Source organism: Miscanthus floridulus, chromosome 14, assembly GCF_019320115.1.
Source record: "Miscanthus floridulus cultivar M001 chromosome 14, ASM1932011v1, whole genome shotgun sequence".
In the NCBI taxonomy this organism is placed as follows: domain Eukaryota; kingdom Viridiplantae; phylum Streptophyta; class Magnoliopsida; order Poales; family Poaceae; genus Miscanthus; species Miscanthus floridulus.
This window is the reverse complement of record NC_089593.1, coordinates 64,123,964-64,148,002: the sequence shown is the minus strand read 5'-3', so window position 1 is coordinate 64,148,002 and position 24,039 is coordinate 64,123,964. Positions and strand designations below refer to the sequence as shown.

Here is a 24,039-nt window from a genome sequence, read left to right as displayed (position 1 = left end):
TACAAATAGATTTGTAGGGGCGGTTCGTCATGCCAGCCGCCCCCTACAAATCGATTTGTAGGGGCGGCTCAATCACCAACCGCCCCTACAAATAGATTTGTAGAGGCGGCTTGAGAACCGCCCCTACAAATACATGATTTGTAGAGACGGTTTGGTATGGGCGGCTGGCCAAACCGCCCCTACAAAGGGTTACCAGCCGCCCCTAAAAATGCTTTGTGTAGTAGCGCCACGGACCACGCAAGATATTATTGCTACTGGCAATGACGCCACCTATCTGTGGCTCAATTAGCTGTTCCCTACCCGTTTGTTTCAGCCATTTTGCTGTATGCTGGAGCTATTTGGTCCGTATTCTGGATTTGGGGCGCTTAGGCCCTCGTGAATGTATGCTCTTTAAGTTTGTAGTTTGTACTCATTAAGGTTTGCCCAATGGAATCCTGGTACACTAGTAGGCTCCGTTCGCGTGCTCTTAAACCTGGTTTGATCCGTTTCTTTTTTCATCCGAAACCGTGTTTTTCTCTCACAAATTCCTCCAGATTTATCCAGATTCCTCCAGGATGTGGGGTTTGCCTCCCGTACGTGTGTTCAAGTCTTGTTCTTTGTCCTCTTTTAACCTGCTGTCATCCCACACTAAACTTGCCGTTTTCTCTACTTTTGTGGATGATTTGAAGTCACTTGGTGAGCATTGGACAAAAATGCCTAGCAGCCAGTCCCGTGTTGGACACATATATAGTTGTACAATGCCCAGTTTGCAAAGTGCCCCAGAACTTATAAACTCAACTCTGTTGGTAGTACGTGGTTGTGTTTTAAGCGAAGAATGGTGTGATTTGGTTTGCACCGGGCAAAGTGTTCATTGTTTCAATTTGCGATCACGACTGACACGTACTTTCACTATGTGTCTATGTACCTAGCTGTAAGTTGCAAAAAAGAAAAAAAAATCAAGATATGTCGTGAAAACCATGCCAAACTTTTTTTGTGAGATATGTGTAATCCGCCGTCGAACAGATCCATTTATAGTCGGTTCATTTATACCAAGCACCCTCGTTTTACTTCTAATCAGCTATTCGAAATCAGCTCGTTCTGAATTCCAAATACGACGAGTGTAATCGATGAACAGTCTAAAAAATGAATTCCACAGCAAGCCTGTGAATTCGGCACAACCTCTTTCGTTAATGGGTTTAAAAAAAGAAAAAAAACAAACAAACAACGAGCCCAGTAAACGAACAGGGCTTTCTTCCCAGGTCATCCTTTGGCCAACACGGCCCAACAGGAGAGCACTGGAAAGTAGCCCGACTCGCTGGCCGGATCGGACCTCACTTGGGAAGTTTGGCTCTGCTTCCTCTCACCGCTTGTCTCCCCCGCGCGCGATGGCGGCGCGTACTCGTGCGAGACGGCGGAGCGGACCCGCGAGTGGATGGAGGCCCTGGCCGACTTCCTCCGCCACCACCGCCCGCTCCTCGAGGCCCACGTCGTCAATTTCTTCAAGGTCCTCATTGCCGCCCCCCCCCCCCCCCCCCCCCCCCCCCCCCCCGTTGAATTCTTCGGAGTTTTATCGGCCGATTGGAGGGTTTGTTTGCTGAGAGTTTGTGTCCTGTGTGGTTCGGCTCGAGCAGGGCAGGTTGTGGGAGCTAGTGGACGCCGAGTGGATGGAGTGCCTCCGGCGGGAGCCTGTCGAGAGCTTGCTCAAGCTGCCATCCGGATGCGTCCAGGTAGTTCAAGTCCATCGTTGCTATTTTATGCCCTTGCCAGTTTGACTTTGATGTATCTTACTTTCTATTGGTGTGAAGGAACACTGGCCTGCTACACTGCGAAAGTTTGTGCTTACTGCTAGGTCGCTTGTTATTCCACGGGAGCAGAAGGCTCCACAATCGGTAGGTTTCCTGAATAAATTATATTATCATTTATCAACTAAACTCGGTACAGGTAGAACACTGAGAATATTGTGTTTCAGCAGCATTTGAGTTTGTGCACTTTATATCCAAGTTTTTTGTAGGCGCTCCGTTTGCAGTCATGTTGCTTGGTTTCAGTGCACAGAATAATTCAGTACATCAGATTAGTTTTTCTTAATATCTGTTTGCATTCCATACTTGGATCACCTTGCTGTCATTTTGGTTAAGAGATTGTCAATTTTGTCGATCAGCTTTAGTCTTGATATGCTTTTTTTCCTTGAAAATTTGCAGCTTGTATCTGATATTCATGTAGCCCCAATTGGCACTGTTCTCGCTCAAGGCATGAACTCAAAGAAGAAGCATGAAGTAGGTAATCCGGCTTCATACTGATTGTTGAACTTGCTATGTTCTCTTATTTATTTGCAAATATGTTGTTATTTTCATTTGTTATTTGCACTCTCATGTTTGAAGAAATTGCTTTATTCAGATTGAAAATCTAGCTGCAGTGGTTCATGCAATTGCAAAGAAGTGTGGAGCGAAGACAGTGGTTGATGTAGGTTCTGGCCAGGTATGTCATATGCATGCAAGCATCTGTGCAATTGTAACCAGATTTCAAGTGAACACAATTGTCTTTCTAATACTTGGACAGTTTGCATTCCTCTTCATTCCTTTTGGTTGTGAACTTGCGATTGTGCCATCTTAAATATTAGGCTTATGTATTCATCACCAATCCTGAGCTGGAATGTCCCAATCGATACAGGAAAAGGCATATGCTGTGCTTTATATATGTCCATATTTCATAAGCTATGCCTTTATTGCATGATACTTTGGAAGTCATGAGCTAGGAAGCCAAATTAGGGACTGTTTCACTCGTTTTCAAATAGTCATAACCTACGAAGAACATGGCCTACATGGACTTGTCTGTTATTTTGTTGACTTATTTGCAAATTGGAATCAAATGCACAAGTCAAGCCATTTGGTTTTTGTTGTAGACATGTATGGCAATGCCTTGTGTTTTCTGTTGCTGTTAAATGAAAGAAATGATCGGCTTTAACCTAGTTTCGGCAGTAATGTGTTATGTCATGTATTTATCTTTTTTCTCATCTTATTTAATATTATCAGGGTTATCTCGCACAGTCTTTGTCTTTTGAGTACCAACTCCCTGTTGTAGCGATAGATGCTTCATCACACCATGCATCAGTTACAACTGCTCGTGCAGAGAGAATAAAGAAGCACTATGCTGCTAAATGGTGCAACCTTCATCAAGTTTTATTTCAGTTCTACTACCTTTGGATTCATATCTAATTTGTGCCTATTATTTTTTTGTAGTGTGGAGAAGCAACTGCTCACGGTACCTAGGACTGTCACCTGTCATGGTCTTTCTAGTGACACATTGGCAGCAGTCACGTTAGATGCATGTAAGGATGACCATGGTGAACACGTGAGAGAAACTAAGGCTTCTACTAAGAAAATCACTCAAATCCAGGAACCAACTCAAGGCAGCCCTCCATTAATCCTAGCTGGTCTTCATGCATGTGGTGATCTTTCAGTTAACATGCTAAGGTTGGTGTTTGTGAAGTATGAGAACATGGCCATGGAGTGTGGTCCTTTCTCCAAGCTTTCTAAACGTTGCATCTTGAATAAAAGCAGTTTGTACCTTGATGAAAGTCTTTAGAATGTTACTATCTTTTTTAACAGAGTTTTTCTGTCCTGCGAACAAGTAAAAGCATTGGTAAGTGTTGGCTGCTGTTACAACTTGCTTTCTGAGGATTCTAATGAGGACACAGACACCTGCCCTGGTTTTCCTATGAGCAAGGCTGCCAAACTGTCTGAACTGGTGCTAGGGAAAAGCATCCATGACCTTGCTTGTCAGGTATGATAGCAGTTCATGATCTAGTGTTGCCTTCTGTTTTTTGAAACATCTCATATTGTTAAAATTCATGTTTGAAGGCACTCAGCATAAACAAGATACCAAAAGAGGTATCTGTTTGGTGGACTTAGAAATAAAAAAAATTCTCATAAGCTTATCGAAGCTTTGTGTTTCCTCTGTGGATACTTGTATGTCTGCAATTTTGTGGCTTAAAACATTATTGACCTAAATTACAGGATACTTATCTTTGCCTCTGCAAGTTTTTTTATTAATCTGTTTTATGTTAAGTATATGTATTTAATGTTGTATTATAGAGCTAATAGTTACTTGTCCTAATAAAAGTAAAAGTTAATTGCAGTATTTTGTGACATCACTTGTGTGTTAGGTAATTAGTGTACTTTGATTGTATCTCTAGTTTGAATTGATTAATTGCAAGCATTTTTCTTTTACATTTTTGGTCTACAATACTACTAAGGATTCATCCTTTGAAATTATCGAAATGTAGTGATATTTTTTCTATAAAGCTCTTTATTTAATATTTTTTAATCATGTTAGAGCGCAGAGAGATGGAGAAATCTCACCATGGACATTGCACTGCAAAATTTTGATGTACATGCCTTCCGAGCTGCATTTCAAATGGTAAATGTTGTTATTTCTAAACAAATGTTTTGACCTTTTCACTTATATAATACTTTGGCTATTTAACTCGATGCTTTATGTTTGTCCATTCATTTATCCTCATGTTCAATTTTGTTCTGAAGAAAGGTTCTGGACATAGTGGACTTGTTGATGAGTATGTGTTCTTGTTTACCTAGTTGCATTGTATCAGCAGTTCATTCATATAAATTTAGACTTCATGCTATGCATTCTTATCTGTGGTTAAGCAACAGTTTGAATGTAATATTCAGCTAGCTTGACGAACATGACACTGTAAGCTGGCTTATAGACTGGTCACCAGCAGCAACTTTTGTGACATTCCCAATTTACCTCATGATCTTATCTAGAAAACTGACATATTAGCTCTCTCGGAAAGACCACATAGTTTATACATTCACCACACATGCCGATAAGCTAGCCACACTGCATACCAATCGTCGGTCCTTCGTCAGTGCCAAATGTTTAGGTGTATTATTTTTGGTTTCCTGTTTAGAGTACACATAGTTGTGCCTTGGGCCTTGTGCATATGGAAGTGGGTTGATGGTTCATAAATGTGTTGAGTATAATTTCAGGTGAGAAGTTTTTTGGTGTCGATAGTACATGAAGGAAGATACCTTTTGGGTTTTGGATTTGTAAACTAGCAATTTGTTTTTTGTATCATTCAAATTTATGGCTTCGCTTGATTATATGTTTTTGCTCTAGGTACTTGAGAAATATTTTCCAGAACTGTCAAGGTTGAGTCCATCAGTTGGAAGGCAAGGAAAAGCTCTTCGACGTCAGAGGCTTCGGAAAGTTGTGGAATCACAAATGACTACAAAGAAAATTGATGATTTCTCCTGTTCAACTTTAAAGGAACAAAACAAGAACACAAATGATGTTGATTCAGTCATATATGGAGTTGACACAGGGCCAGATGACATCCATCATACTGCATGTCAAAAGTTCACCCTGTTCAAAGATTTCACATTATTTGGATTAGGTCGCCTTGGCTGTGGCTAAGTGGAAGACGCGAGTCTTCTTGAAATATGGAAGGACGTGCAACCATTCTCTGTAGGTTTTATCAGGACACCCTTTTTATTATCTATCTTGTGATAGTATTATTCCAAGTACTGATTATTTTCACTTATTTGTTTGTTGTCAATAGAAGCAAAATTATTTGTTATTTATTCTGTCTTTGTCTTACACGATGCGTTAGGTAAGCAAATCCTTGGTATACATTGATAAGTATGCTTGCTGAGGTCATTTCAGTTTTAACACACTAGTGTGGAAATCCTTGTAAAGGCCCCATTTTGGCTATCAATTTCTTCAATAGTACTTTAAATTGGAATTACATCACTGTGTTTCTGGTAGGTGTGTTGATGGAATGTATCAAGAGTTATGCAAATCATAGTAAATTGTTATGTTTTAATACTGGAAGAAGACATAAGGCAGATTAACAACATGTGTTTGCTTATGTGACAGTAGTCTAGAATGAGATAAGTACGATATGTTATGCCTTGCAGTAGTTGGAGATATTGTTAAGGTATAATAGTCAAGGGTATTAGTGTAATCTTCTAGTCCAGGGTTTCCCTCTTATGTCTCTCCATGTACTCTATATGTAGTCCCCATTGGGTCTCAATATAATCATCCAATTCAATCTCCATTATTCGTAACAGATATCATATATTATATTATGCTCATATGAACCATATAAATGTGCACAAGAGCTAACAAGAAAACATGTCCGTCCAAATGCCTTTCCAACTGCTTTATATTCATAAAATAAAAGAATAGTGGTTGAAATATGACTGCTTTCCCCCCTGATATTATAACACAAAAAGATACACGTATCATATCAAATTTCTAATCTGACTGTTTTTCTTATTCTTGCAGGAATATATAGGTCCCTTTTGGTGCCTTCGAGCTGCTTTAGGTCCACTGGTGGAAACATATATTTTACTTGATCGGTTATTGTATCTTCAAGAGCGAAGCAACCTAGTTGAAGCATTGCTGTTTCCGCTGTTTGATCCTACCATTTCTCCAAGGAACATGGCCATAATTGCTTGGAAGTTATCTGCAAATTCTTCAGAAGCATGACATGGTAAATCTTCTGATGCCGGGATATGCAGCTGATGGGATGGTGTGTTGGCACCAAACTATCATCCAGACTATTGTCTTATGGCAGAACTTGTTCGTTCATTAGATTTAGATACAGTTATTGTACTTGCTGTCCTCCCGTATTAAGAAAAAACACTGAAGATAGTCTTATCTTTGAAATTGTGAGGGCAATGCATTTCCCTTTCAAATCACCTGCTATGTCTTCTCCCCCCCCCCCCCCCCCCCCCCCCACCCCCACCCCCCCCCCACCCCCCCCCCCCCCCCACCCCCACCCCCCCGAGCCTGTCTATATATACTTGATCCGCTTCTTTGTTGCAACCTAGCTTCTCCCAGAATGTATTTTGCTGCTTGTGTGATGTTCAGATCTTGCAAGAATGTGGCAGGCTATCTAGCCTACTTGAGACTTTCAGTATTTCTGCACAGGTAAGAAAGAAAAACTCAAGTAGACAAGATCTTGCAAATCTAGTTGCAGGAATGTGCAAGATATTGCCCTCGAAGAGTGTGCCTTTATCCACTAAATGCTAGGTCAACAATCTATATCGATTCCATGGCCTTTAGTGCTTGCTTGTTTTTCTGAAGTGATCATGAAACAAGTTGCCATGGAACATTACCTCCTGCAATGTGTGTATACATGCAAGAACTTATGTACATATTATCACTCATTATTGTTACTGCTTGCTAGTTACTCCCTCCAGTTCCATAATTCTTGTCATTTTGGACAGCGACATTGTCTCCAAAACTTAGCTTTGACTATAATTTTCTATTACTAGATACAAAAGATCAACAAATATATATAATTTCATTGAGGTACTTTTTAAGACTAATCTATGCATGTGTCTTAGTGCCTTCAAACTAAGTATTTGAGAAGTCATTGATAGTCAAAGTTTTAAAAGTTTAACCTGAACCTTCTCCAAACAACAATAATTTTGGAATTGGAGAGAGTAATAGGTATATTATAGAGTGGAATGATCTTTACTTCAAAGAAAAACGACATTCAGACAATGGAAACAAGAGAGGATTTTTATTCAGGTACTCCTAGGATTTTGCCTGCCTTGCGTATCCTGGTGCAATTGGTAAAGTTATGTCTGATCACAAGAACAATGATTTGGAGTCAGTTGAGCAGGGTTGGCAGAGAGGGACAAGTGATTGTTGAACAATGTAAGTTGCCTAACAAATTGACTATTTACCTACAAATCTACTGTGACGTGTCATAAAAATCAAATCTAACCACATTGACTATTTACCTGCAAATCTACAAAAAATCAAATCCTGTAGGATCTCTGATGTGATGCCACCAATATGGGTAGGCTGAAAGACAGACTGGCAGAAGAGGTTGACTTGCATTTTATTGAACATATGCTGCCCACGTGGTTCCATCAGTATGTTTGTGGTTTCAGGTTTGTCATTGCTTTGCTTATCCATGCATGTCATGTGTGCGCGTGTCTGGCGTGTATACATTTTTTAGTGCTTTGGTGATTTGACTTACTGTTCTTGTCATATGAGCATTTATTTATTTGTTAATGGGTTTTTTTAATTAACTGCTCGAATTGTTTGTAGTCCACCCAGCAATTTGTGAGATTTTTCTACTCTTCTGCTGCAGGCTTGACAACTTAAAAAAAAGAGTTTGGTGAATTGCTACCCCCGCAAAACCTTGCAGATACAATTCTCCATGTTGACCAGTCATGTAATCGGGCTTATTCAACACTCGTGGTTTGATAGTTCAGAGGAAGGTGATGCAATCAGCAGAGGTACTAGGTGTAAAGAGGTGTATTCAAAATAATTCCTGGGCCACTGGTAGATGGATAAGATCTGTGCTGAGCGTGCTCTCATCATGGTAGCCCATGAGCAACAAGCTGTCATTTGTTGGATGAGATTTTACAATGGAGTTTTACTGACGGAAGCTATATCCTTGCATTGGCTTTCTATGAATCCTGTTACGTTCATCCTTTTTGGCTGTATCACCATGCAATAATTGGCTGCTTTTACTTCCATGTGTCAAATAAACTTTCCTTACCTGGATTGTACGTGATCATGAAGGCGAGAGAGCTATGGAATCTACCCTCTTCTTTTGTCCTTGTTTTGCAGAATTTGTCCAGCCGTTGTCATGAGAACGTTGGCGCCTGTACTTCCGATGACGGATCAGCATCAACGTGGACACTCAGAGCCGTCGCAGCCCTTCCGTCCTCAAACCCTTATCCAGATTTGCACACCCGGAAGTGCACGGTGAAGCCACCGGTCAATTCCAGCTGCTTTTCACCGATGCAGCCAGCAGCGGCGGAGAGAGGTAATGAATGGCAAACAGCTCTTGACCTGGAAGCTCCCACCCTCGTGCTGGGCCACGGTGGCGCGATGGACTGATGGTAGCCAGCCAATATATGATGGTGAGATCTTGAGCATCGTTTTAACCGGGAATATGCTAGGAAAGACTGTTCTCCCGGCGCGCGCTTGGCGCGAGCTGATTGGCTGGTTTAGGTTAAAAGTTACTGGAAATGGGGTGTTAGGCCGTGCAGAGAGGGGAAGGGGGGCGGTATGTGGATGAGGTTTCTGCTGTTGCTATCAGGCCCATTTCCAGGTCACTCTCAGATTGGTTAGAGAGGTAGAGGTAGAGCAGGCGGGCATAAATTCCCCCATTATTGTCTGTTTTTATCGCGAGGGTCTTGCAAGAACAGTTGGTGTCTACTTCTTGGATTGGATAGATCTGCGGAATGGCATCTCTCCATTTGTGTGCCGCCATCCATCTTATCGCCGCCAGCCATCCTTTTTTTTTTTGACAGGAAATATGTGCCGAAAAGGATTTTCACTGCCTTTTGTTTTGTGGGGCTTGCTTGACTTGTCCAAGAAGACCGACCGTGGAGGAGCTTTCGGAGGAGCCACGGCCGCACTCACTTGCGAAGTGTTGCGGGTAGTGAGTGGCTTTGACCGTGATCGTGTATTGGTGACTTGACTGGCAGAGGAATCTCCGAATCTGGCACTGGACTGGACACCGGAGAGAGTAGAGATGTACTACTCCCATTCCATGGGTTCGTCAATTTCAGTCTTTAGACGACCGGCCGGTCCTGTGTGGCTGCAAAAATTCCAAGGTGCTATATATTACCTATGTTTTTATTTTTACTTTATAACAGTGTTTTCTATATAATTGTTATCAAAAAAATTCCTTTTCTAAATATGTAGTTTTTTTTTGTCGACAGGGTTGATTGTGACTGCTTTGTCGCGACGTGGGCCTGGGCGTTGCGTTGGAGAGAGGAGAGAGGGGGAGGAAGGATGGGATGGCAAGCCGCTTGCTGGATCGGTCACGTGATGCGTCTGCGCAGCGCAACGGCCGGGCCGGTGCCGCCGCGGCGACGGGATCGCGCGCCGCGGCCGCGCGTGGTTGGTGTGACGGCGGGCCGCACCGAGCGCATGCCTCCCCCTTGAGGCCCTGGGATATGCATCACATGCCACTACGTGCACCGGCCGGCCAGCTACGTGCGCTTGCTTCTCACCGAGATGAGAAGGCGAGAAGAAAATGGCGGCCAGCTCCGGGTGCGTCACGGCTTCGACGCGCGCGGGCGCGGCCACTTGCGTGTCGCCCTATCGCGAGGGCTGGGGGCGCGTGTCGCCTTCTCTGCCATGCCACGTGTCTGCGTGAGAGTGCGAGGTCGTCGTAGTCCTAGCACCCAGTCATTTCGCTTGAATTTTATCGGGATCTCAAGGGGTTCTACGGAAATTCTCCTGTGTGTCTGGGTGATTGTTTTAAAATTCAACAAGTTTGGGTGATGTTTTAAAATCGGATTGAATCATGATTTTTATATTTTTATTTTTGTTACCATCGTGTCGGACGTGAAGTGTCGGGATTTGTGCCAAATGGCTCCACTCATTTACTCGGGAATGTTAAGAGGCCCAAGCCTAGTTAGCTAGATATGTCTATTATGTCTAGACACATTGTAAAAGTGGTGTATCTAGAAAAATCAAAACAATTTGCATTTCGGAACAGACGAAATATTGTTTCTAGATGGCCAAGATCATGTCGCCAATCTCGAGGAGCTTCATGGCTATGGAGTGCTATGCTGTGCCCGTGCGTGCACTGCACCTTCAAGTATCAACGTCCTAAGCCGCAGTCGATCCTGATCCAAGGTCATAGCAGACTACTCGTGTGTAAATATATAAGCCCTTGTTTAGTTCGCGAAATTGGGAATTTGGGGCTACTGTAGCACCTTCGTTTTTATTTGCAAATAGTGTCCAAACATTGACTAATTAGGCTTAAAACGTTCCTCTCGCAATTTCTCACCAAACTGTGCAATTAGTTTTTCTTTTCGTCTACATTTAATGCTCCATACACGAGCCGCAAACATTCGATGTGACAGGTACTGTAGCAACTTTTTGAACTTTGGGGTCTAACTAAACAAGGCGTAAGTATATAGGTGTGAACCGAGCACGGTCCTCATCCGATCGCCAGCTTTAAGCACGAGGTAGGTGAGAGGAGAACGGTCTTGGCAGACTCTCTCACCCCAGGTCATGCTGCCAAGAATGAGCTGACGACAGTGCCAGCTAGCATGCCGAGAGCATGAAAACGAGTTTAGGAGTCCATTATCCAACCATCCATTGGTATTATGCTGAGTTGGAGTTTTGTCATGGCTAACGAAATCGCCTTGATGTTTTCTTATTCTTTTTAGTGTGAAACGCACCCTGTCCTGGCCGTTTGAGCCCGTTCGCATCACGGTGCTTGTGTGGGCGAATGGTTTGCCTTCCGCTTTTTTTTAATGCACAACAGATACACACACTAGTAACATATTTAAGTTGATTCAATCTCCTATCAATTTGACCTAATGTTTGGCTCGAGTCAGGCTTGGGCCAAACAAAAAAATTATCAGTTTTTATTTTTTGACTAACCTGAACCCGACTTGGCATTTGATTATGTATAACTTGAACCAAGGTGGTTAAGATACATCCCTCCTACCCCCAACCACTTGTTTATGATGCTCCTCGTCCCCTTGCTTATTTGTAAAATATTTCTTAATGTTTATAAGATGTGATGTTTATATTGTAATAATGAACATTTGAAGGTTTGCGAACTAACTGTTGTAAGGTAAGTCCCAATATAATGAGAGTTTCAATCTAATTTAATGAAGCATCACATCTGTAAAATTGGTGATATGACATGGAAATTATGAAGTGAGGGATGATACGATTTTCATCTAGATTAAACTTTGTGTATACGGTTTTCAACACATTGGAAACCAAGTGGAACTCCATTGAGAGCATTCCATTTGATCCACGTGTTCGAAACTAAATGAAACTCCACTGAAAAGGTTTCATCTTACTATAACACTATGCAACACTTATATGCTATGTTGAGCTTATAAAGTCATGAATAAAACTATGCATTGTAGGCCTTATTTTATTTCATCACCCCACATATATTTAGCTAGCTAAGGTGTCATTTTCAGAAACTAGCTAGGTTTCTTGTGGTGAAACTTATCAACCGAATTCGGATCTTCGACTCGGCAAGGGTGCTCACATTTACAACTAATTATTCTTTTAGTGGCTAGTAGTCAATACATGCCCATTGTCCCTGAGGTGCATGTGTTCAGTTGTCAATCTCAATTTGTCAACCTAGTCTCTCGAATGTGCTCGTGAGGGTTGATTATATTGTCTATGCAGGTGTTCATAAGGGTGAGCGCTTGTGTACATGATAGTCTCTGTTTATACTTTGTTTCAAGAAAAAAAAACCTCCTTGTACTTGCACCTACTGACAAAAATTAAGACACCGGGCACCAGGCTATATTGTTGGTAAAATATTTCATAATATTTATGACTCTCTAATAGCTACAACATGATAGACTCTAACCTTTCAGTTTCCTTCAAAAGTATTAAACATTTGACTTGAAGAAGTAGGCCAGCCACACCCTAGCTGACAAATGGTGCACTTGCTTGTACATCCGTGGTGGATAGCAATCCAGCTCTTTTCAGTTTGGTTCCAAGGCGGTCTTCGTATTTTACACATATTCCTTTCGTTTTGGGTCACTCCTTTTCTTTTACACACACATATATTTCAGGGAAATTTCCTTAGTGCCATATATATGTGGAGATGGAGAGCTGTGAACATATTGTAGCATCTACTAGTCCCTTGTACTGACCTGGAAAGTGCTGCCCGTATTTGTGGAATGAAAAGGAAAAATGGGAAGAGGGGAAAAAGGGATAAAAAGGATAGATGAGAAGCTTGAGGGAGACCCACCACCTAAACCACCTTATAAACCCCTCTTCCAAACTAGTCACATGACACAAGCACACAACCCAGTTCTTTCTGCTGGCTACTAGGCTAGCTACTAGTTCCTCCCTCCTCCAATCCCCCTTTTCATCTCTCTCTCTCATCTCCTATTAATGTTTTCTCTGGTCGATCTCACAACTTGAGAGAGACTTGTGAAAACATACCAGAAAGGGAGCAAGAGAGATCATGTCGATGACGATGAGCTTCTTGAGCATGGTGGAGGCGGAGCTGCCACCGGGGTTCCGGTTCCACCCGCGGGACGACGAGCTCATCTGCGACTACCTCGCGCCCAAGCTCGGCGGCAAGGTCGGCTTCTCCGGCCGCCGGCCACCCATGGTGGATGTCGACCTCAACAAGGTCGAGCCATGGGATCTCCCCGGTGAGTATCCACAAGTCCATCGATCGGTACGCGCATGCATCTTCTCTAAATAAAAGTGTAAAAGTTTGCTAGCTCCTTTCTGTCTTTTCTCTTCTTCGATGACTTTGCTTGCACCAGTTGATGTCTAGAGAGAGAAAGAGAGATGGAGAAATTATTATTCTCCATGGACAACAGGGATCGTTGATTATTTATTTATTTATTCTTGTCCATGATCAAAATCCACAGCCTCTTATTTTTCTGACTTTTTAATTTATTGATTTCCAAAATGAATTAGCTATTGGGATCCTCTGTTGCTTCAGCGTCAAGAAACATCACGAGTCCCCAATGTGCTGCTGTTCATACACTAAATTGCACCCTTTTGTTTTTTTTTTGTTTTCGTCGTCAAGGATAATATATATCGCCGTTACCGTTACCACCTAAACCCTTACAAATAATTTATTATCTTGTTTTCATACACATAATCATTACCGTTTCTTCCTCTTCCTATTGGTATATATTTTCTATACTCCCTTTTTTTGTTTTTATATATGAACTTGTCGATGCCTCTTCTTCGATAATTATCACTAGTTGTCCTTTAAGTTGAAGGTCAAAATTAATCAGTAGGTATACACACAGTTGAAATACATATGGATTTATTTTTGTTCTTCTGCTATAATTGTTTATATAATTGTTTGTTTGTTTGTTTGTTTTTGAACCTTCATGCGGTGGTATAATATCAACGTCACAATCAGAGTGGTACACGTAATAGATATACAGAAGACTACAATAACAATCAGTAGGTACACGTATCTTGTTTTCATACACTACTGGCATTAGGCAAATATTTTTTTATAATCAATTTGGGCAATTTCCATGAAAAAATATTTGTATACTCCTAATTAATTAGTATGGGAAGCATGGAGGACGATGCATATGTGACGAATACCGTGACGACATCACATGACGGAGAGTAGAAATATTCTCGTTTCCATTTGGTGAGGGGTACAAAAAATAATGCTCTCAGACTTTTTTGAGGGAAAAAAATCCTCTCAGACTTAGTTGTACTTTGGAATTTTTCCCCCTTATCTGCAACGAGAAACAATATATATTCCATTTACTACAAACTTTACTACGGCCAACTTTCTAACGTCTGGTCAACGAATCTTCTCTGCAACCTCTTTCAGTTTGTGTCCAAAATGCTTTCTTTTAAGGCCTTGTGCGTTCGTTCTAGATACTCTCATCAGCTAGCATTAGTTTGATCTTATGAAACATTTAGCCTGTTCGCTTGTTGGTTTCAGCCAGGGCTTATCAGTCAGCCAACAGTATTTTCCTCTCACAACAAACCAGCACCAGTCGGGCTTATCAGCCCAGAAACCAACCAGCGAACAGGCCGATTGACAGATATGCCATATCCTTTTCTTGATTTTTCAAATGATGATAGATGTTAGTGCTTTGTCTGCCTTATATTTCTTTATTCATGTACATACTACATACTAGCTATATATATCTACAGTAGTAGTACGTAACTAGGGTTCATATCATCAGCTTATATAGTTGAAAAGGTTCAAAAATAAACGTGCTGTGTGGTGGTCAAAATCCACCAAGTTTCAGCACACACGTTTTCAAAATATATATGGTGGTTTCTAGCTAAATTCACCAAATCTATTTTATTTTATCATGCACAGAAAGGGCAAAAAAGCAGAAACGAAAAAACCTTGTGCAATACCTTGGGTTAAGTTAGTTATTAGTAATGATTCTTCTGTTACTATACACATCGGCGACATATATGCTGAGCTCCGGCCTGGCCTCTCAAATTATTAGTGCACATCAGAAAGCAACAAACTGCAAATCACGTCTTTCGCATGAGATCTCAGATTCCCATCACACATACACACACATGACACACTCTCTGTGTGGACCGCACAAGTGTCCCAGCTCCCTCCCTCCCTCTTGTCAAATTGATGCCCGGATATATGCAGCACATATAGTACACTGCTAGCAGAAGGTCCCAAGCTATGGGCAGCAGGCAACACTTTCTACTCACAGCTAGTGTGTGTGATTGTGACCACAACCACACACACAAGGTGATCTGATCCATCAACAATACAACATGCATGTTGATGTTGTACAATCACTGCCCATGAATAGCTTTTCCTACCGGCCAGTGCCAAGAATGACTTTTGTGAAATGAAAAAAAAGGAGAGGTGGAAGAAATGGAGGAGGCTGATCGAAATGTGTCCGTGTCACCGTCGAAAGATGAGCCTATTTTTCGACGAAGGAAGCTTTTATTAAATTCTCAAGAGTATTACATCAAGTGAGATACATCAAGGCGTGGCCTCTGCCTATCAACAAACACAAACGAAAGAAATGAATAGAAAGATCGACAGACCAATTGCTGCGATACTGTTGAAACCATACTATATGTGAAGCTGGCTTCTGCAGGATAGCCTAAGTACGTGGCCAGAAAGATGAGTGTCTACAAGAAAAAACATAAAAACATCTCTACATACAATACAATATAAACATTCTCCCATATAGATCAACTGATCACTGAATTTGTGTTGTTTGCTTATTTCCTCTCTGATTTGGTGGCCATCCAGTTGCGGCATCGGTGGGGCCTAGGGAGTGGTATTTCTTCAGCCTCAAGGACCGGAAGTACGCGACAGGGCAGCGGACGAACCGGGCGACGGTGTCAGGCTACTGGAAGGCGACAGGGAAGGACCGGGTGGTGGCGCGGCGAGCGGCGCTGGTGGGGATGAGGAAGACGCTGGTGTTCTACCAGGGGAGGGCGCCCAAGGGCAGGAAGACCGAGTGGGTGATGCATGAGTACAGGATGGAGCCTGCTCTTGACCAATCCTCCTCCTCCAACTTCTCCAACTCCAAGGTAAATATAATTCAGTTGTTGTACAATGTAATGTTCATTACTGCTAGCTATTACACTTAGTTAAGTGTACAATCTTATATATATATATAGCATTCTGTTTGACAATGTATTGGCACTCTTCATCATTACTTATCATATAGTCCACTTGTCCACTTGTACTTTTAAGGAGTATCCAAGTTGTTTTGCTTGATCATCCTTAATTTGTGCTACAACTTCTATAACTTTTTAGGACGGTTTGTCAAAATATATGTGTCACCTCTTTCTTTGTTTATAAATAAATAAATAAAAATAAATGTGCCACTTAAAGAGGTAGTGAACCAATTGGCTTTAGGTATGTCTCCCCAATCAATCAGAATAAAATTGATTGCATATCAATCAGAATAAAATTGATTGCATAGGTATGCATAGGTACAGACTGTATGTGAGCTAGCTAGATTGCACATTTAATAATTCTACAAAGAGACGATTTGTAGTGTGGGCATATTTCCTACTGAACAGTCCTTGTCAAGACTTTTGTCACACTGTTCATATGAGATGGACATCTCTACTTGTCTCTTTCTCTACATTTTTTTAATTATATGGAGTTCTTTATGTATATGGGCTTCATACTTATCCATTATATTTTATTTTTTGATGGATGCTTGCCCATTATATTTCTTGAACATAAATGGCCTTTTGCACCGGTCCATCCATTTGCATCAAGCAATGGAAGTCCTAAATTCTTGTAAATTTTCTTTAGCAATCATCAATATACAAATTTATGTAAATTTCATCATTGATCGCCTTCGACTAAATTAACAAAGTAAGAGAAATATAAGTAGCTTAAAGCCTGAAACAATAGCTTGTTCAAAATGAAGGCTTCAAATCAACGTTAATGTTAGTCACTAGTCAGTCCAAGTGATTAACGAGACTCCATTCAATGAACTAACCAATGCTTTCATTCATCCTCCTCCTGTCACCAACAGGATGAAGATTGGGTGCTGTGCAGAGTCATCTGCAAGAAGAAACTAGCAGGAGGAGTCAGCTCCAAGGCATCAAGGAGCCTGGCCAGCAATGGCGGCCGTGAGACCGCGCCAACCACCTCGCCGCCACTGCCACCCCTCATGGACACCACCCTAGCACAGCTCCAGGCCGCCATGAACACCACCGCCACCGCCGGCGCCGGCGCACTCGAGCAGGTGCCCTGCTTCTCCAGCTTCAACAACAACATTGCCAGCAACAGCAACGGCAATGCAGCAGCAGCTCAGCCATGCTACCTGCCCATGGCCACAGGCGGCAGCCATGGCATGAGCTACCTGGACCATGGCCTGCTGCCTGAAGTGGGCGGCTACTTTGATCCGCTCAACAGCGACAAGAAGCTGCTCAAGGCAGTGCTGAGCCAGTTCGGCGGTGACGTGGTGCCAAGCCTGCAGCATGAGATGGCCGCTGCCACTGCCACTGCCACTGCCACTTGGATGAATCGCTTCTAGGAAAAATCAATTCAGCAAACCTAAGTGTGATTGGTGATATATTACATATATGAAATATATATACACATATTGTGTGTGAGTAGTAGAGGATGCAACATTTTTTCTGCCTATCGATTCGGATGAGGCAAGGAAAATATTAGGAGTAAAACTCTGTAATGGCTGTTGAAGTGTGTATATTCAGATGCAGAAGTATGACACGAGTGATGAGGAGAATTTCAGACTGATCATTTTACAATAATTCACATATGACCTCTCTCTCTCTCTCTCTCTCTCTCTCTGAGTCTCTGTACATTCATAGTAACAGAACAGTGCCTGTGTAGATACAATAATTCAGAATGCAGAGGCTGCCATCCGGATGCAGTACCGGTCCAAATCCAATCATTTTTTTTTTGAACGCAAAAATCCAATCATGCTATTTATTCAGGAAAGTAGGCATGATAGTCACATCCAAGCATCTCTTCTTTACTATCATCTTTCTTTTTCTGATATATTGTTGCGATGACAAGCATACTAATCAAGCAGTAAGTTGAGAGTTCCTGGATTTCCACTGCACTATTCCTGATGTGCTGCTGGCCAACTGCATAATCAAGTGACCGCTGATGACCTGTCACCTGTGTGCTTCATTGCACCTTTCAGAAAGAGGCCTCCATCCTAACTGATGCTCTTGCTGTACCTTATGTCATCAATAAGTGGGATTTGCAAGAGCAAAATGGCAGAAAAGAAAGAGCAGTCATCTCTGTACTTGCATCAAGGTGGCAGCTTCTAGATGCTGAAACGTCCCAGTCTTCTCTATTCTTTTTCATGCCAGTTCATCGCATGAACATATATCTAGACTGTGATTTCTCACTTTGTTACACTACTGAGGTACAGCTCATTCGAAGCAAAAAAGGAACTGGTGGTGATAGAGCAAATTTACTATTGTTAGGTCTAATCGGTTGATCATGTTTTCCTATTATAGCTATATTTTTTTTTCACGAACGTGTCCTTGTGACACGTGTTTCATTAAGTAGAAGTAGAGTTTTAACGGTTACAACCATTCCGGGTAATCCTGGGATTACCAAGCAGGGAAGTGACCCGAACTAAAGATCAGACTAAGGTAACAGGTCACCCTTTTCTATCCTAACCATTGAGAATTAATCAACTAAATGGATAACCCACATTTAGAAGCACATTGTAATCTTAGTGCCGCAAGCAAAATTTACTATTCATTGTTTTTCTAAGTGCCACAAGCATATTTACAATTCAAATTCATTTGCAGGGCTTTTGCATGATATCGTAAGAGTAAATTTTATAGGGCATTCTAGCAGAAACTTAATCTCCATGTTGAAGTTGGACTTGTAGTGCTTGTGCTAAAGGTAATGATATTGAGTAGTACTCAAATTGGTTAATGAAAGTGCTTAAAGTTGGAACATAGAATGGTATTGGAGCATGAAATCGGAGAACAGAACGCAACTGCGCATGAAATCCATGCCATTCAAGGATGGCTTGGCTTCTTTAATGGCTAAGTCCTTGATTATGGAAGTGATCGAGTTTTATCACAACTTCGATGAAGAATTCTAGAGCAACAAGCTGGTGCAAATAGGAAACCTGCATACAAAAAATGATCCACATTGTACATATACCAATTATGTTGAGTACAATTTTGCATTGGATTATTGGGATATGAGATCAAAATAGCTGGGAGGACCAAGCCCGGCTAGCTCCGACTGGGGTCGAGCTGAACCAAAGTACCTGTTACAACTTAGAACGAAAATTGTACTCCCAAACCAAAGTACTATTTATGTAAGAACTGGCCTAACCAAAGATCCCACAACCAACTGCAGTTATGTGCTTATTGTGTACTCTTGGCACACCCATTTCAAGCCAAGCAAAATGGAACAATTTGACATCAAATTTGGCAGAACTCCATGCTGTGATTCAACTCCCCCACATGTGCATCAGAGAGAGGTTAATTCACAGTTGTGTGCCTTGATCACCAGAGTGAGTGAGATCCAACTGCCGAAACAGCGCATTGTTGTGGATGAGCTGCCTGAGACACGGACTGAGACACGGACTACTCATTGGCCCGGGGAGCATTGAGCATTGGATGCAGCTGAAAGCAGGTTCAGTGCCAGCATGAGGGCGACGCCGGTGAACGACGACGCCAGCGCAACGCCTCCACGGCTGCAGAAGGAGCCAAACCTGTCGCATATCGGGTTCCACCGCGCGTGCACGTTGCCGTTCTTGCCTAGCTCCGCCATCGCCGCCGCTGTGGCCGCACCGGTCGCCAACAGAGCCATGATCACCTGGACCAATGACAAGAGATGACAATAATGCCGTGCATGTATCCATATGGATTGACTGACAATGCAATGGTTTGGGATTTGTCAGACGTGCTACAGTGCAGGCCTATGCAAGTACAGCAGCAGAGGTTTCAGTCAAGCAACTAGCTTTGGACAGTGGCAATCCAATAGATTCCTGATTAGGCGGAGCTTTTGTTAGTCTATAGAACACAATTATTACAAGGCTCCAAAGTTCTGTTCTCTCTGAACACATCAGGTTTGGCTGGGTTATGAGATATACAGCGTAAGCAATCACCTCTAGGAAGCAAGTATAATGCACATGCATGAACTGCCTTGTCTCTCTTGAACTCAAATGATTGGTTGTCAATGTGCTAGGACTGTTTCAAAGTTGATTTGTGATGAAGCTACTATATATTGTAATAATATGTATTGTCTTGTCTTTAAGTGGAGTATGGGCATATATGGGCAGTATTGTCAGTATCAATCAATTAAAATAAAGGAAATTTTTCCTGCCACTGCAATTCTGCACAATCAATGCCATTCATTTAGTCCTAGTGAAAAAAATATCAAATATGCCATGATGAGTGTCAACTGCACACAGGGATTCAGAGAAAAACCTCACCATGTCAAGCATGTGCACAACCAAACCCGCCATCCTCCGCCTCAGAATTAGGCGGCGGATGAGCAGCACCTCGAGGTTATACGCGGCAGCAATGGCATTGGCTATGACGAAGTACCTGCACAGATGATGAAACAAACCATGCATCAGCACGGCACACGACGAAATTCGACAGGAACATGCATGGGCGCATGGCATGACCATGGCATGCCAAGCCTGAATACTGAATTCCAAGAGGCAGAGCGCGAGGCCTACACGAACGCAGGCGTGTCCCTGAACTTGGCGGTGAAGGTCTGCGTGAGCGGCCTGGTGCCGACGATGGCGACCACCGCGGTGTAGGACTGGGCATTGAGCGCCATCACTGCGGCCGCGGCCGCCGTAGCCAGGGTCGCCGCCGCGCGCAGCACCACCGGCTGCAGCGCGACGAGCCTGTCCCTGAGCTGCGGGCGCTTATTACCGCAGCAGGTCGACGTCGTCGTCGTCGCCGCAGCAGCAGCAGCAGCCGGTGCAGAGGGCGGCGTGTTCTTGCTGCCACGCTCGACGTCCATGGCCAAGAAATGTAGAACGAGCATTCAGTTTGACGTGTGGAATTCAAACATTTGAGGCGAGATTATATGGTGGCTGGAAATTATACGTTGAAAAAAGTGGCGGGCATGCAATCAGTTTCCGCAAGCTTGGGTGACTTGTGTGATCGATTGTCGATTGGAGTGTTGGTTTTGGGTTTACTTTAGTCTGTTTCAACTTTCAAATTGTTTATATCCAGCCGATTAGTCAAAAAGGGTTAGTGCATACTTTGGATAAGTTAGGACATGTGGAGCAGGGACATGAAGTGTCTAAGAAGAAACGTATGTTCTCTGGTGCTGTTTCTTCAGGTTTTTGCAAAATGGATTTGGCAGAGGAGTGAGAGAGAAGCAATGATCAGGAGAGTGGAGAGAAACGGACATGAAATTCATACGCAGATGCAACTACCAAGGAAAATGGGTGTTTGCTGGACTCATGTTATCGAATTCTCTAACAAAATGTTAACCATGTAAGAGAGGGTAGGACATCGAAGGGGTGGTGGCGCAGTTGGCTAGCGCGTAGGTCTCATAGCTAAAGCGAGTGATCCTGAGGTCGAGAGTTCGAGCCTCTCTCACCCCATAGTTTTTGTTTTTGTTCTCTTTTTCGTGTTTGGCATAATTTTTTGTTTGTTTTTATTTTTGGATGCAGATTCATGCTGAGTTCTTTACAGACCGCCACTATCCGTTCTTCAACTTTGTCTTACTATCCAAGTTTTGGTTAAGTTTTCTTTGGGCATTTTTCTTCAAACTAACGTAACTAACGTATGACAGCAACATATTCGTGCAAGCAGCAAAAAAAATAGAGAAAATATACATCGGACATGAACAACGTATGGGCTTCAAATATTTTCTGTCTGGAAAGGAGGCGGGACGCCCACGTCTGCACTCCATCTCCCCCGGGCCCATGCACATAGGCATCCTGCACCCGCCTACGCAGGGCCCGCACCACCCGACTGCACGTGGGGAGTCCCTGCTCGCACCCCTTCGTTTCTCACGCGCATGCATGAGGCCAGCAGCTGCAGCAGGTGACTACAATAGGTGGCTACACCAGCATCAAGAAAAAAGAGGGGGAGTGGGCGGCGGATGCCCAGCCGCCACCGAGAGGAAGAGACACCGAGGCGAAGGTGAGAAAGCAGAAAAAGCGAAGACAGAGATGCAACACCTAATCTACTTTTTGAAACATCCAGATGCAACATACATTTAAAGTCAGATGAAACACATGAAACTAAGCCTGGGCGTTCGGGTTACTCGATTTTTTTAGGTCGGGTAATTCGGGTAATTCAAAATTCGGGTAATAAAAATTGCTACCCGATATTACCTCCGAAAAAACACTACCCGCAAATTCGGGTACCCGATAATTCGGGTTCGGGTTCGGGTATTACTCGATATACCCAAATTTACAGAAAACAACAAACTACACTAAATTTCAATAGCGATCTATACATAATTTCAGCAGCAATTTGTATAGAATTTCAATAGCAATTTGTAGAGAATAATATATTATAGTCACTCATTCAAATAGAGAGAATTATATTCTAATAAAGTGATAAGTTAAATGGTTCAGCTAACAACACATGATAAATACAAAGACAAAAACAAATCTTTGGGTAGTTCGGGTAGTTTGAATACCGGGGAATATTACCCGAATTACCCAAACTAATTTCGGGTAATCAAAATCGCTATCCAAATTTGGGATCGGGTACCTCGGGTTCGGGTAATTCGGGTCCGGATTCGGGTAATTCGGGTACGGGTATTGGGTATCGGGTATTTTGCCCAGGCTTACATGAAACATGCATCTCAAACATTAGTTGCAATACCAGATCTACTTTTGAAAGATCCAGATGAAAACACTTGCAACATACGTACGAAAACAGCTGAAACACTCAAAACTTACGTATGAAACACTTGGAAAAAAACACCTAAAAACACTTCATATGTGTGAAAACATATGCAACATCCAGATGAAACACTTGCAAACATATGTCTGGAAAATAAGATGAAACATTTGTAACTGAAAGTGCATTTGCCCCCTATGTGGGTTTTGGTGTATTAATGACATCCAAATTAGGGACTAATGTGATCTTAATGAGATATGTTGCAGCTATTAGTTCCATGAAAGATTCAAAGAGTTGATAAAGATGAAATGGTATCCCTCAATTCTTGAAGTTGTAAAGGCGGACGAATTCAAAACGATCTCCAAAGGTTTTAATTTTGTTTTTGAGTTTAGGATCCGCCGCACTATAAAGAGGGATGCAAGTTTAGTTGGTCTGAGGAAGATAGAGTGCTCAAGCATTTAAATAAAATCAAAAGAGAGTCACTCTACCACTTCACGAGCACATAGAATTATTTTCTGTGACTTTCGGTGTCGGAAGTCTCGACGTAAGTCAGAACTCCCGACAGTCGGAAGTCCCGACCTAAGCCAGGAGTCCCGGCACCTATGCTTCTGACTGCTCACTGTCTGTGCACGTCGGAAGTCCCGACGTTCGCCGGGAGTTCCGACACTGACCTGACCCAAGCCGGGAGTCCCGGCCTTAACAGTGCTGGCTGTTTGATTAACTGTGCACGTCGGAAGTCCCGACGTTCGTCGGGAGTTCCGACCGTCGGAAGTCCCGACGTTTGCCGGGAGTTCCGACACTGACTTTCACCCGTGGACTTCTGACCCATTGGGAACAGTATTTTATGCCAACGTCGGAAGTCCCGGGATCTGCGTCGGGACTCCCGATGTAGATCTGAACGGTTGGATTTTCACTTGGAGTATAAATACTCCTCTCTTCACTTCTAACCGTTACGGACTCATTTCACAGTTGACTCACTTCGTGCTGAACAGCTCCCAAGCAACCAAAGCACCCCTCTCCTTTCCCCTTTTCTCCAATCTTCGATTCCCTTAGTTTTTGAGTAAAAGGAGAGTGGATTAAGTGAGAGCATCACTTTGGAAAGCTTGAGCACTTGATTTCTTCGTCAAGCCGGTTGTGTTTGCGTCTATTACTCTTAGGGCTTTGCCCCTAGCCGGCTAGGCGTTGCCCAAGAGCTTCCATCTTGTGGAAGAGCCTTGGGAAGTTTGTATCACCCTTCGATTTCTTAGTGGAAAGCTCAAGTGACCTTTGTGGTCG

At 42.7% G+C, this 24,039-nt stretch overlaps 3 protein-coding genes and 1 non-coding gene across 7 annotated transcripts; 3 read left to right on the top strand and 1 right to left on the bottom strand.

Annotated features, from left to right (window-relative positions):
- The first annotated feature begins 1,327 nt into the window (after positions 1-1,327).
- On the top strand, positions 1,328-10,418 carry LOC136505151 (uncharacterized). 3 transcript variants are annotated; one of them, XM_066500258.1, is made up of 14 exons: positions 1,334-1,421; positions 1,454-1,483; positions 1,611-1,706; positions 1,785-1,868; positions 2,178-2,252; positions 2,374-2,454; positions 3,009-3,136; positions 3,216-3,449; positions 3,585-3,759; positions 4,312-4,395; positions 5,116-5,463; positions 6,286-6,493; positions 8,111-9,590; positions 9,699-10,418. In XM_066500258.1, exons 1-11 carry the CDS (start codon positions 1,365-1,367, stop codon positions 5,410-5,412), a joined length of 1,341 nt encoding a protein of 446 aa, XP_066356355.1. In that variant the 5' UTR covers positions 1,334-1,364; the 3' UTR covers positions 5,413-5,463; positions 6,286-6,493; positions 8,111-9,590; positions 9,699-10,418. The 3 variants fall into 3 exon arrangements, with proteins under 3 accessions (XP_066356356.1, XP_066356355.1, XP_066356357.1); XM_066500259.1 differs by having other exon boundaries at positions 1,328-1,483; XM_066500260.1 differs by lacking the exons at positions 6,286-6,493; positions 8,111-9,590; positions 9,699-10,418 and having other exon boundaries at positions 4,319-4,395; positions 5,116-5,293.
- Positions 10,419-12,649: 2,231 nt separating this feature from the next.
- LOC136504364 (NAC domain-containing protein 21/22-like) lies at positions 12,650-17,714 on the top strand. 2 transcript variants are annotated; one of them, XM_066499275.1, is made up of 3 exons: positions 12,650-13,136; positions 15,716-15,999; positions 16,965-17,714. In XM_066499275.1, the coding sequence occupies exons 1-3, from the start codon at positions 12,944-12,946 to the stop codon at positions 17,466-17,468; spliced, it is 981 nt and encodes a 326-aa protein (XP_066355372.1). In that variant the 5' UTR covers positions 12,650-12,943; the 3' UTR covers positions 17,469-17,714. The 2 variants fall into 2 exon arrangements, with proteins under 2 accessions (XP_066355372.1, XP_066355373.1); XM_066499276.1 differs by lacking the exon at positions 12,650-13,136 and adding an exon at positions 13,193-13,911.
- Positions 17,715-18,732: 1,018 nt separating this feature from the next.
- On the bottom strand, positions 18,733-21,321 carry LOC136504365 (CASP-like protein 1B1). The gene is made up of 3 exons (XM_066499278.1): positions 20,625-21,321; positions 20,373-20,487; positions 18,733-19,753 (listed from the first exon to the last, which is right to left on the bottom strand). The coding sequence occupies exons 1-3, from the start codon at positions 20,939-20,941 to the stop codon at positions 19,526-19,528; spliced, it is 660 nt and encodes a 219-aa protein (XP_066355375.1). The 5' UTR covers positions 20,942-21,321; the 3' UTR covers positions 18,733-19,525.
- A 101-nt stretch (positions 21,322-21,422) lies between these two features.
- Positions 21,423-21,509, top strand: TRNAM-CAU (transfer RNA methionine (anticodon CAU)). Its single transcript is given in 2 exon segments — positions 21,423-21,460; positions 21,474-21,509. It is a non-coding gene; the product is annotated as a tRNA-Met (tRNA).
- The last annotated feature ends 2,530 nt before the right edge of the window (positions 21,510-24,039 follow it).

Bases quoted from the DNA above. Each gene is read 5' to 3' on its own strand.
- LOC136504364 (XM_066499275.1), top strand. From the start codon at position 12,944: ATGTCGATGACGATGAGCTTCTTGAGCATGGTGGAGGCGGAGCTGCCA. The intron at 13,137-15,715 runs GTGAGTATCCAC...GTGGCCATCCAG, and splicing joins CGAGCCATGGGATCTCCCCG to TTGCGGCATCGGTGGGGCCT. The intron at 16,000-16,964 runs GTAAATATAATT...TGTCACCAACAG, and splicing joins CCAACTTCTCCAACTCCAAG to GATGAAGATTGGGTGCTGTG.
- LOC136504365 (XM_066499278.1), bottom strand. From the start codon at position 20,941: ATGCTCGTTCTACATTTCTTGGCCATGGACGTCGAGCGTGGCAGCAAG. The intron at 20,488-20,624 runs GTAGGCCTCGCG...TCATCTGTGCAG, and splicing joins AGGGACACGCCTGCGTTCGT to GTACTTCGTCATAGCCAATG. The intron at 19,754-20,372 runs GTGAGGTTTTTC...TCATTGGTCCAG, and splicing joins TTGTGCACATGCTTGACATG to GTGATCATGGCTCTGTTGGC.
- LOC136505151 (XM_066500258.1), top strand. From the start codon at position 1,365: ATGGCGGCGCGTACTCGTGCGAGACGGCGGAGCGGACCCGCGAGTGGA. The intron at 1,484-1,610 runs GTCCTCATTGCC...CGGCTCGAGCAG, and splicing joins ACGTCGTCAATTTCTTCAAG to GGCAGGTTGTGGGAGCTAGT. The intron at 2,253-2,373 runs GTAGGTAATCCG...TGCTTTATTCAG, and splicing joins ACTCAAAGAAGAAGCATGAA to ATTGAAAATCTAGCTGCAGT.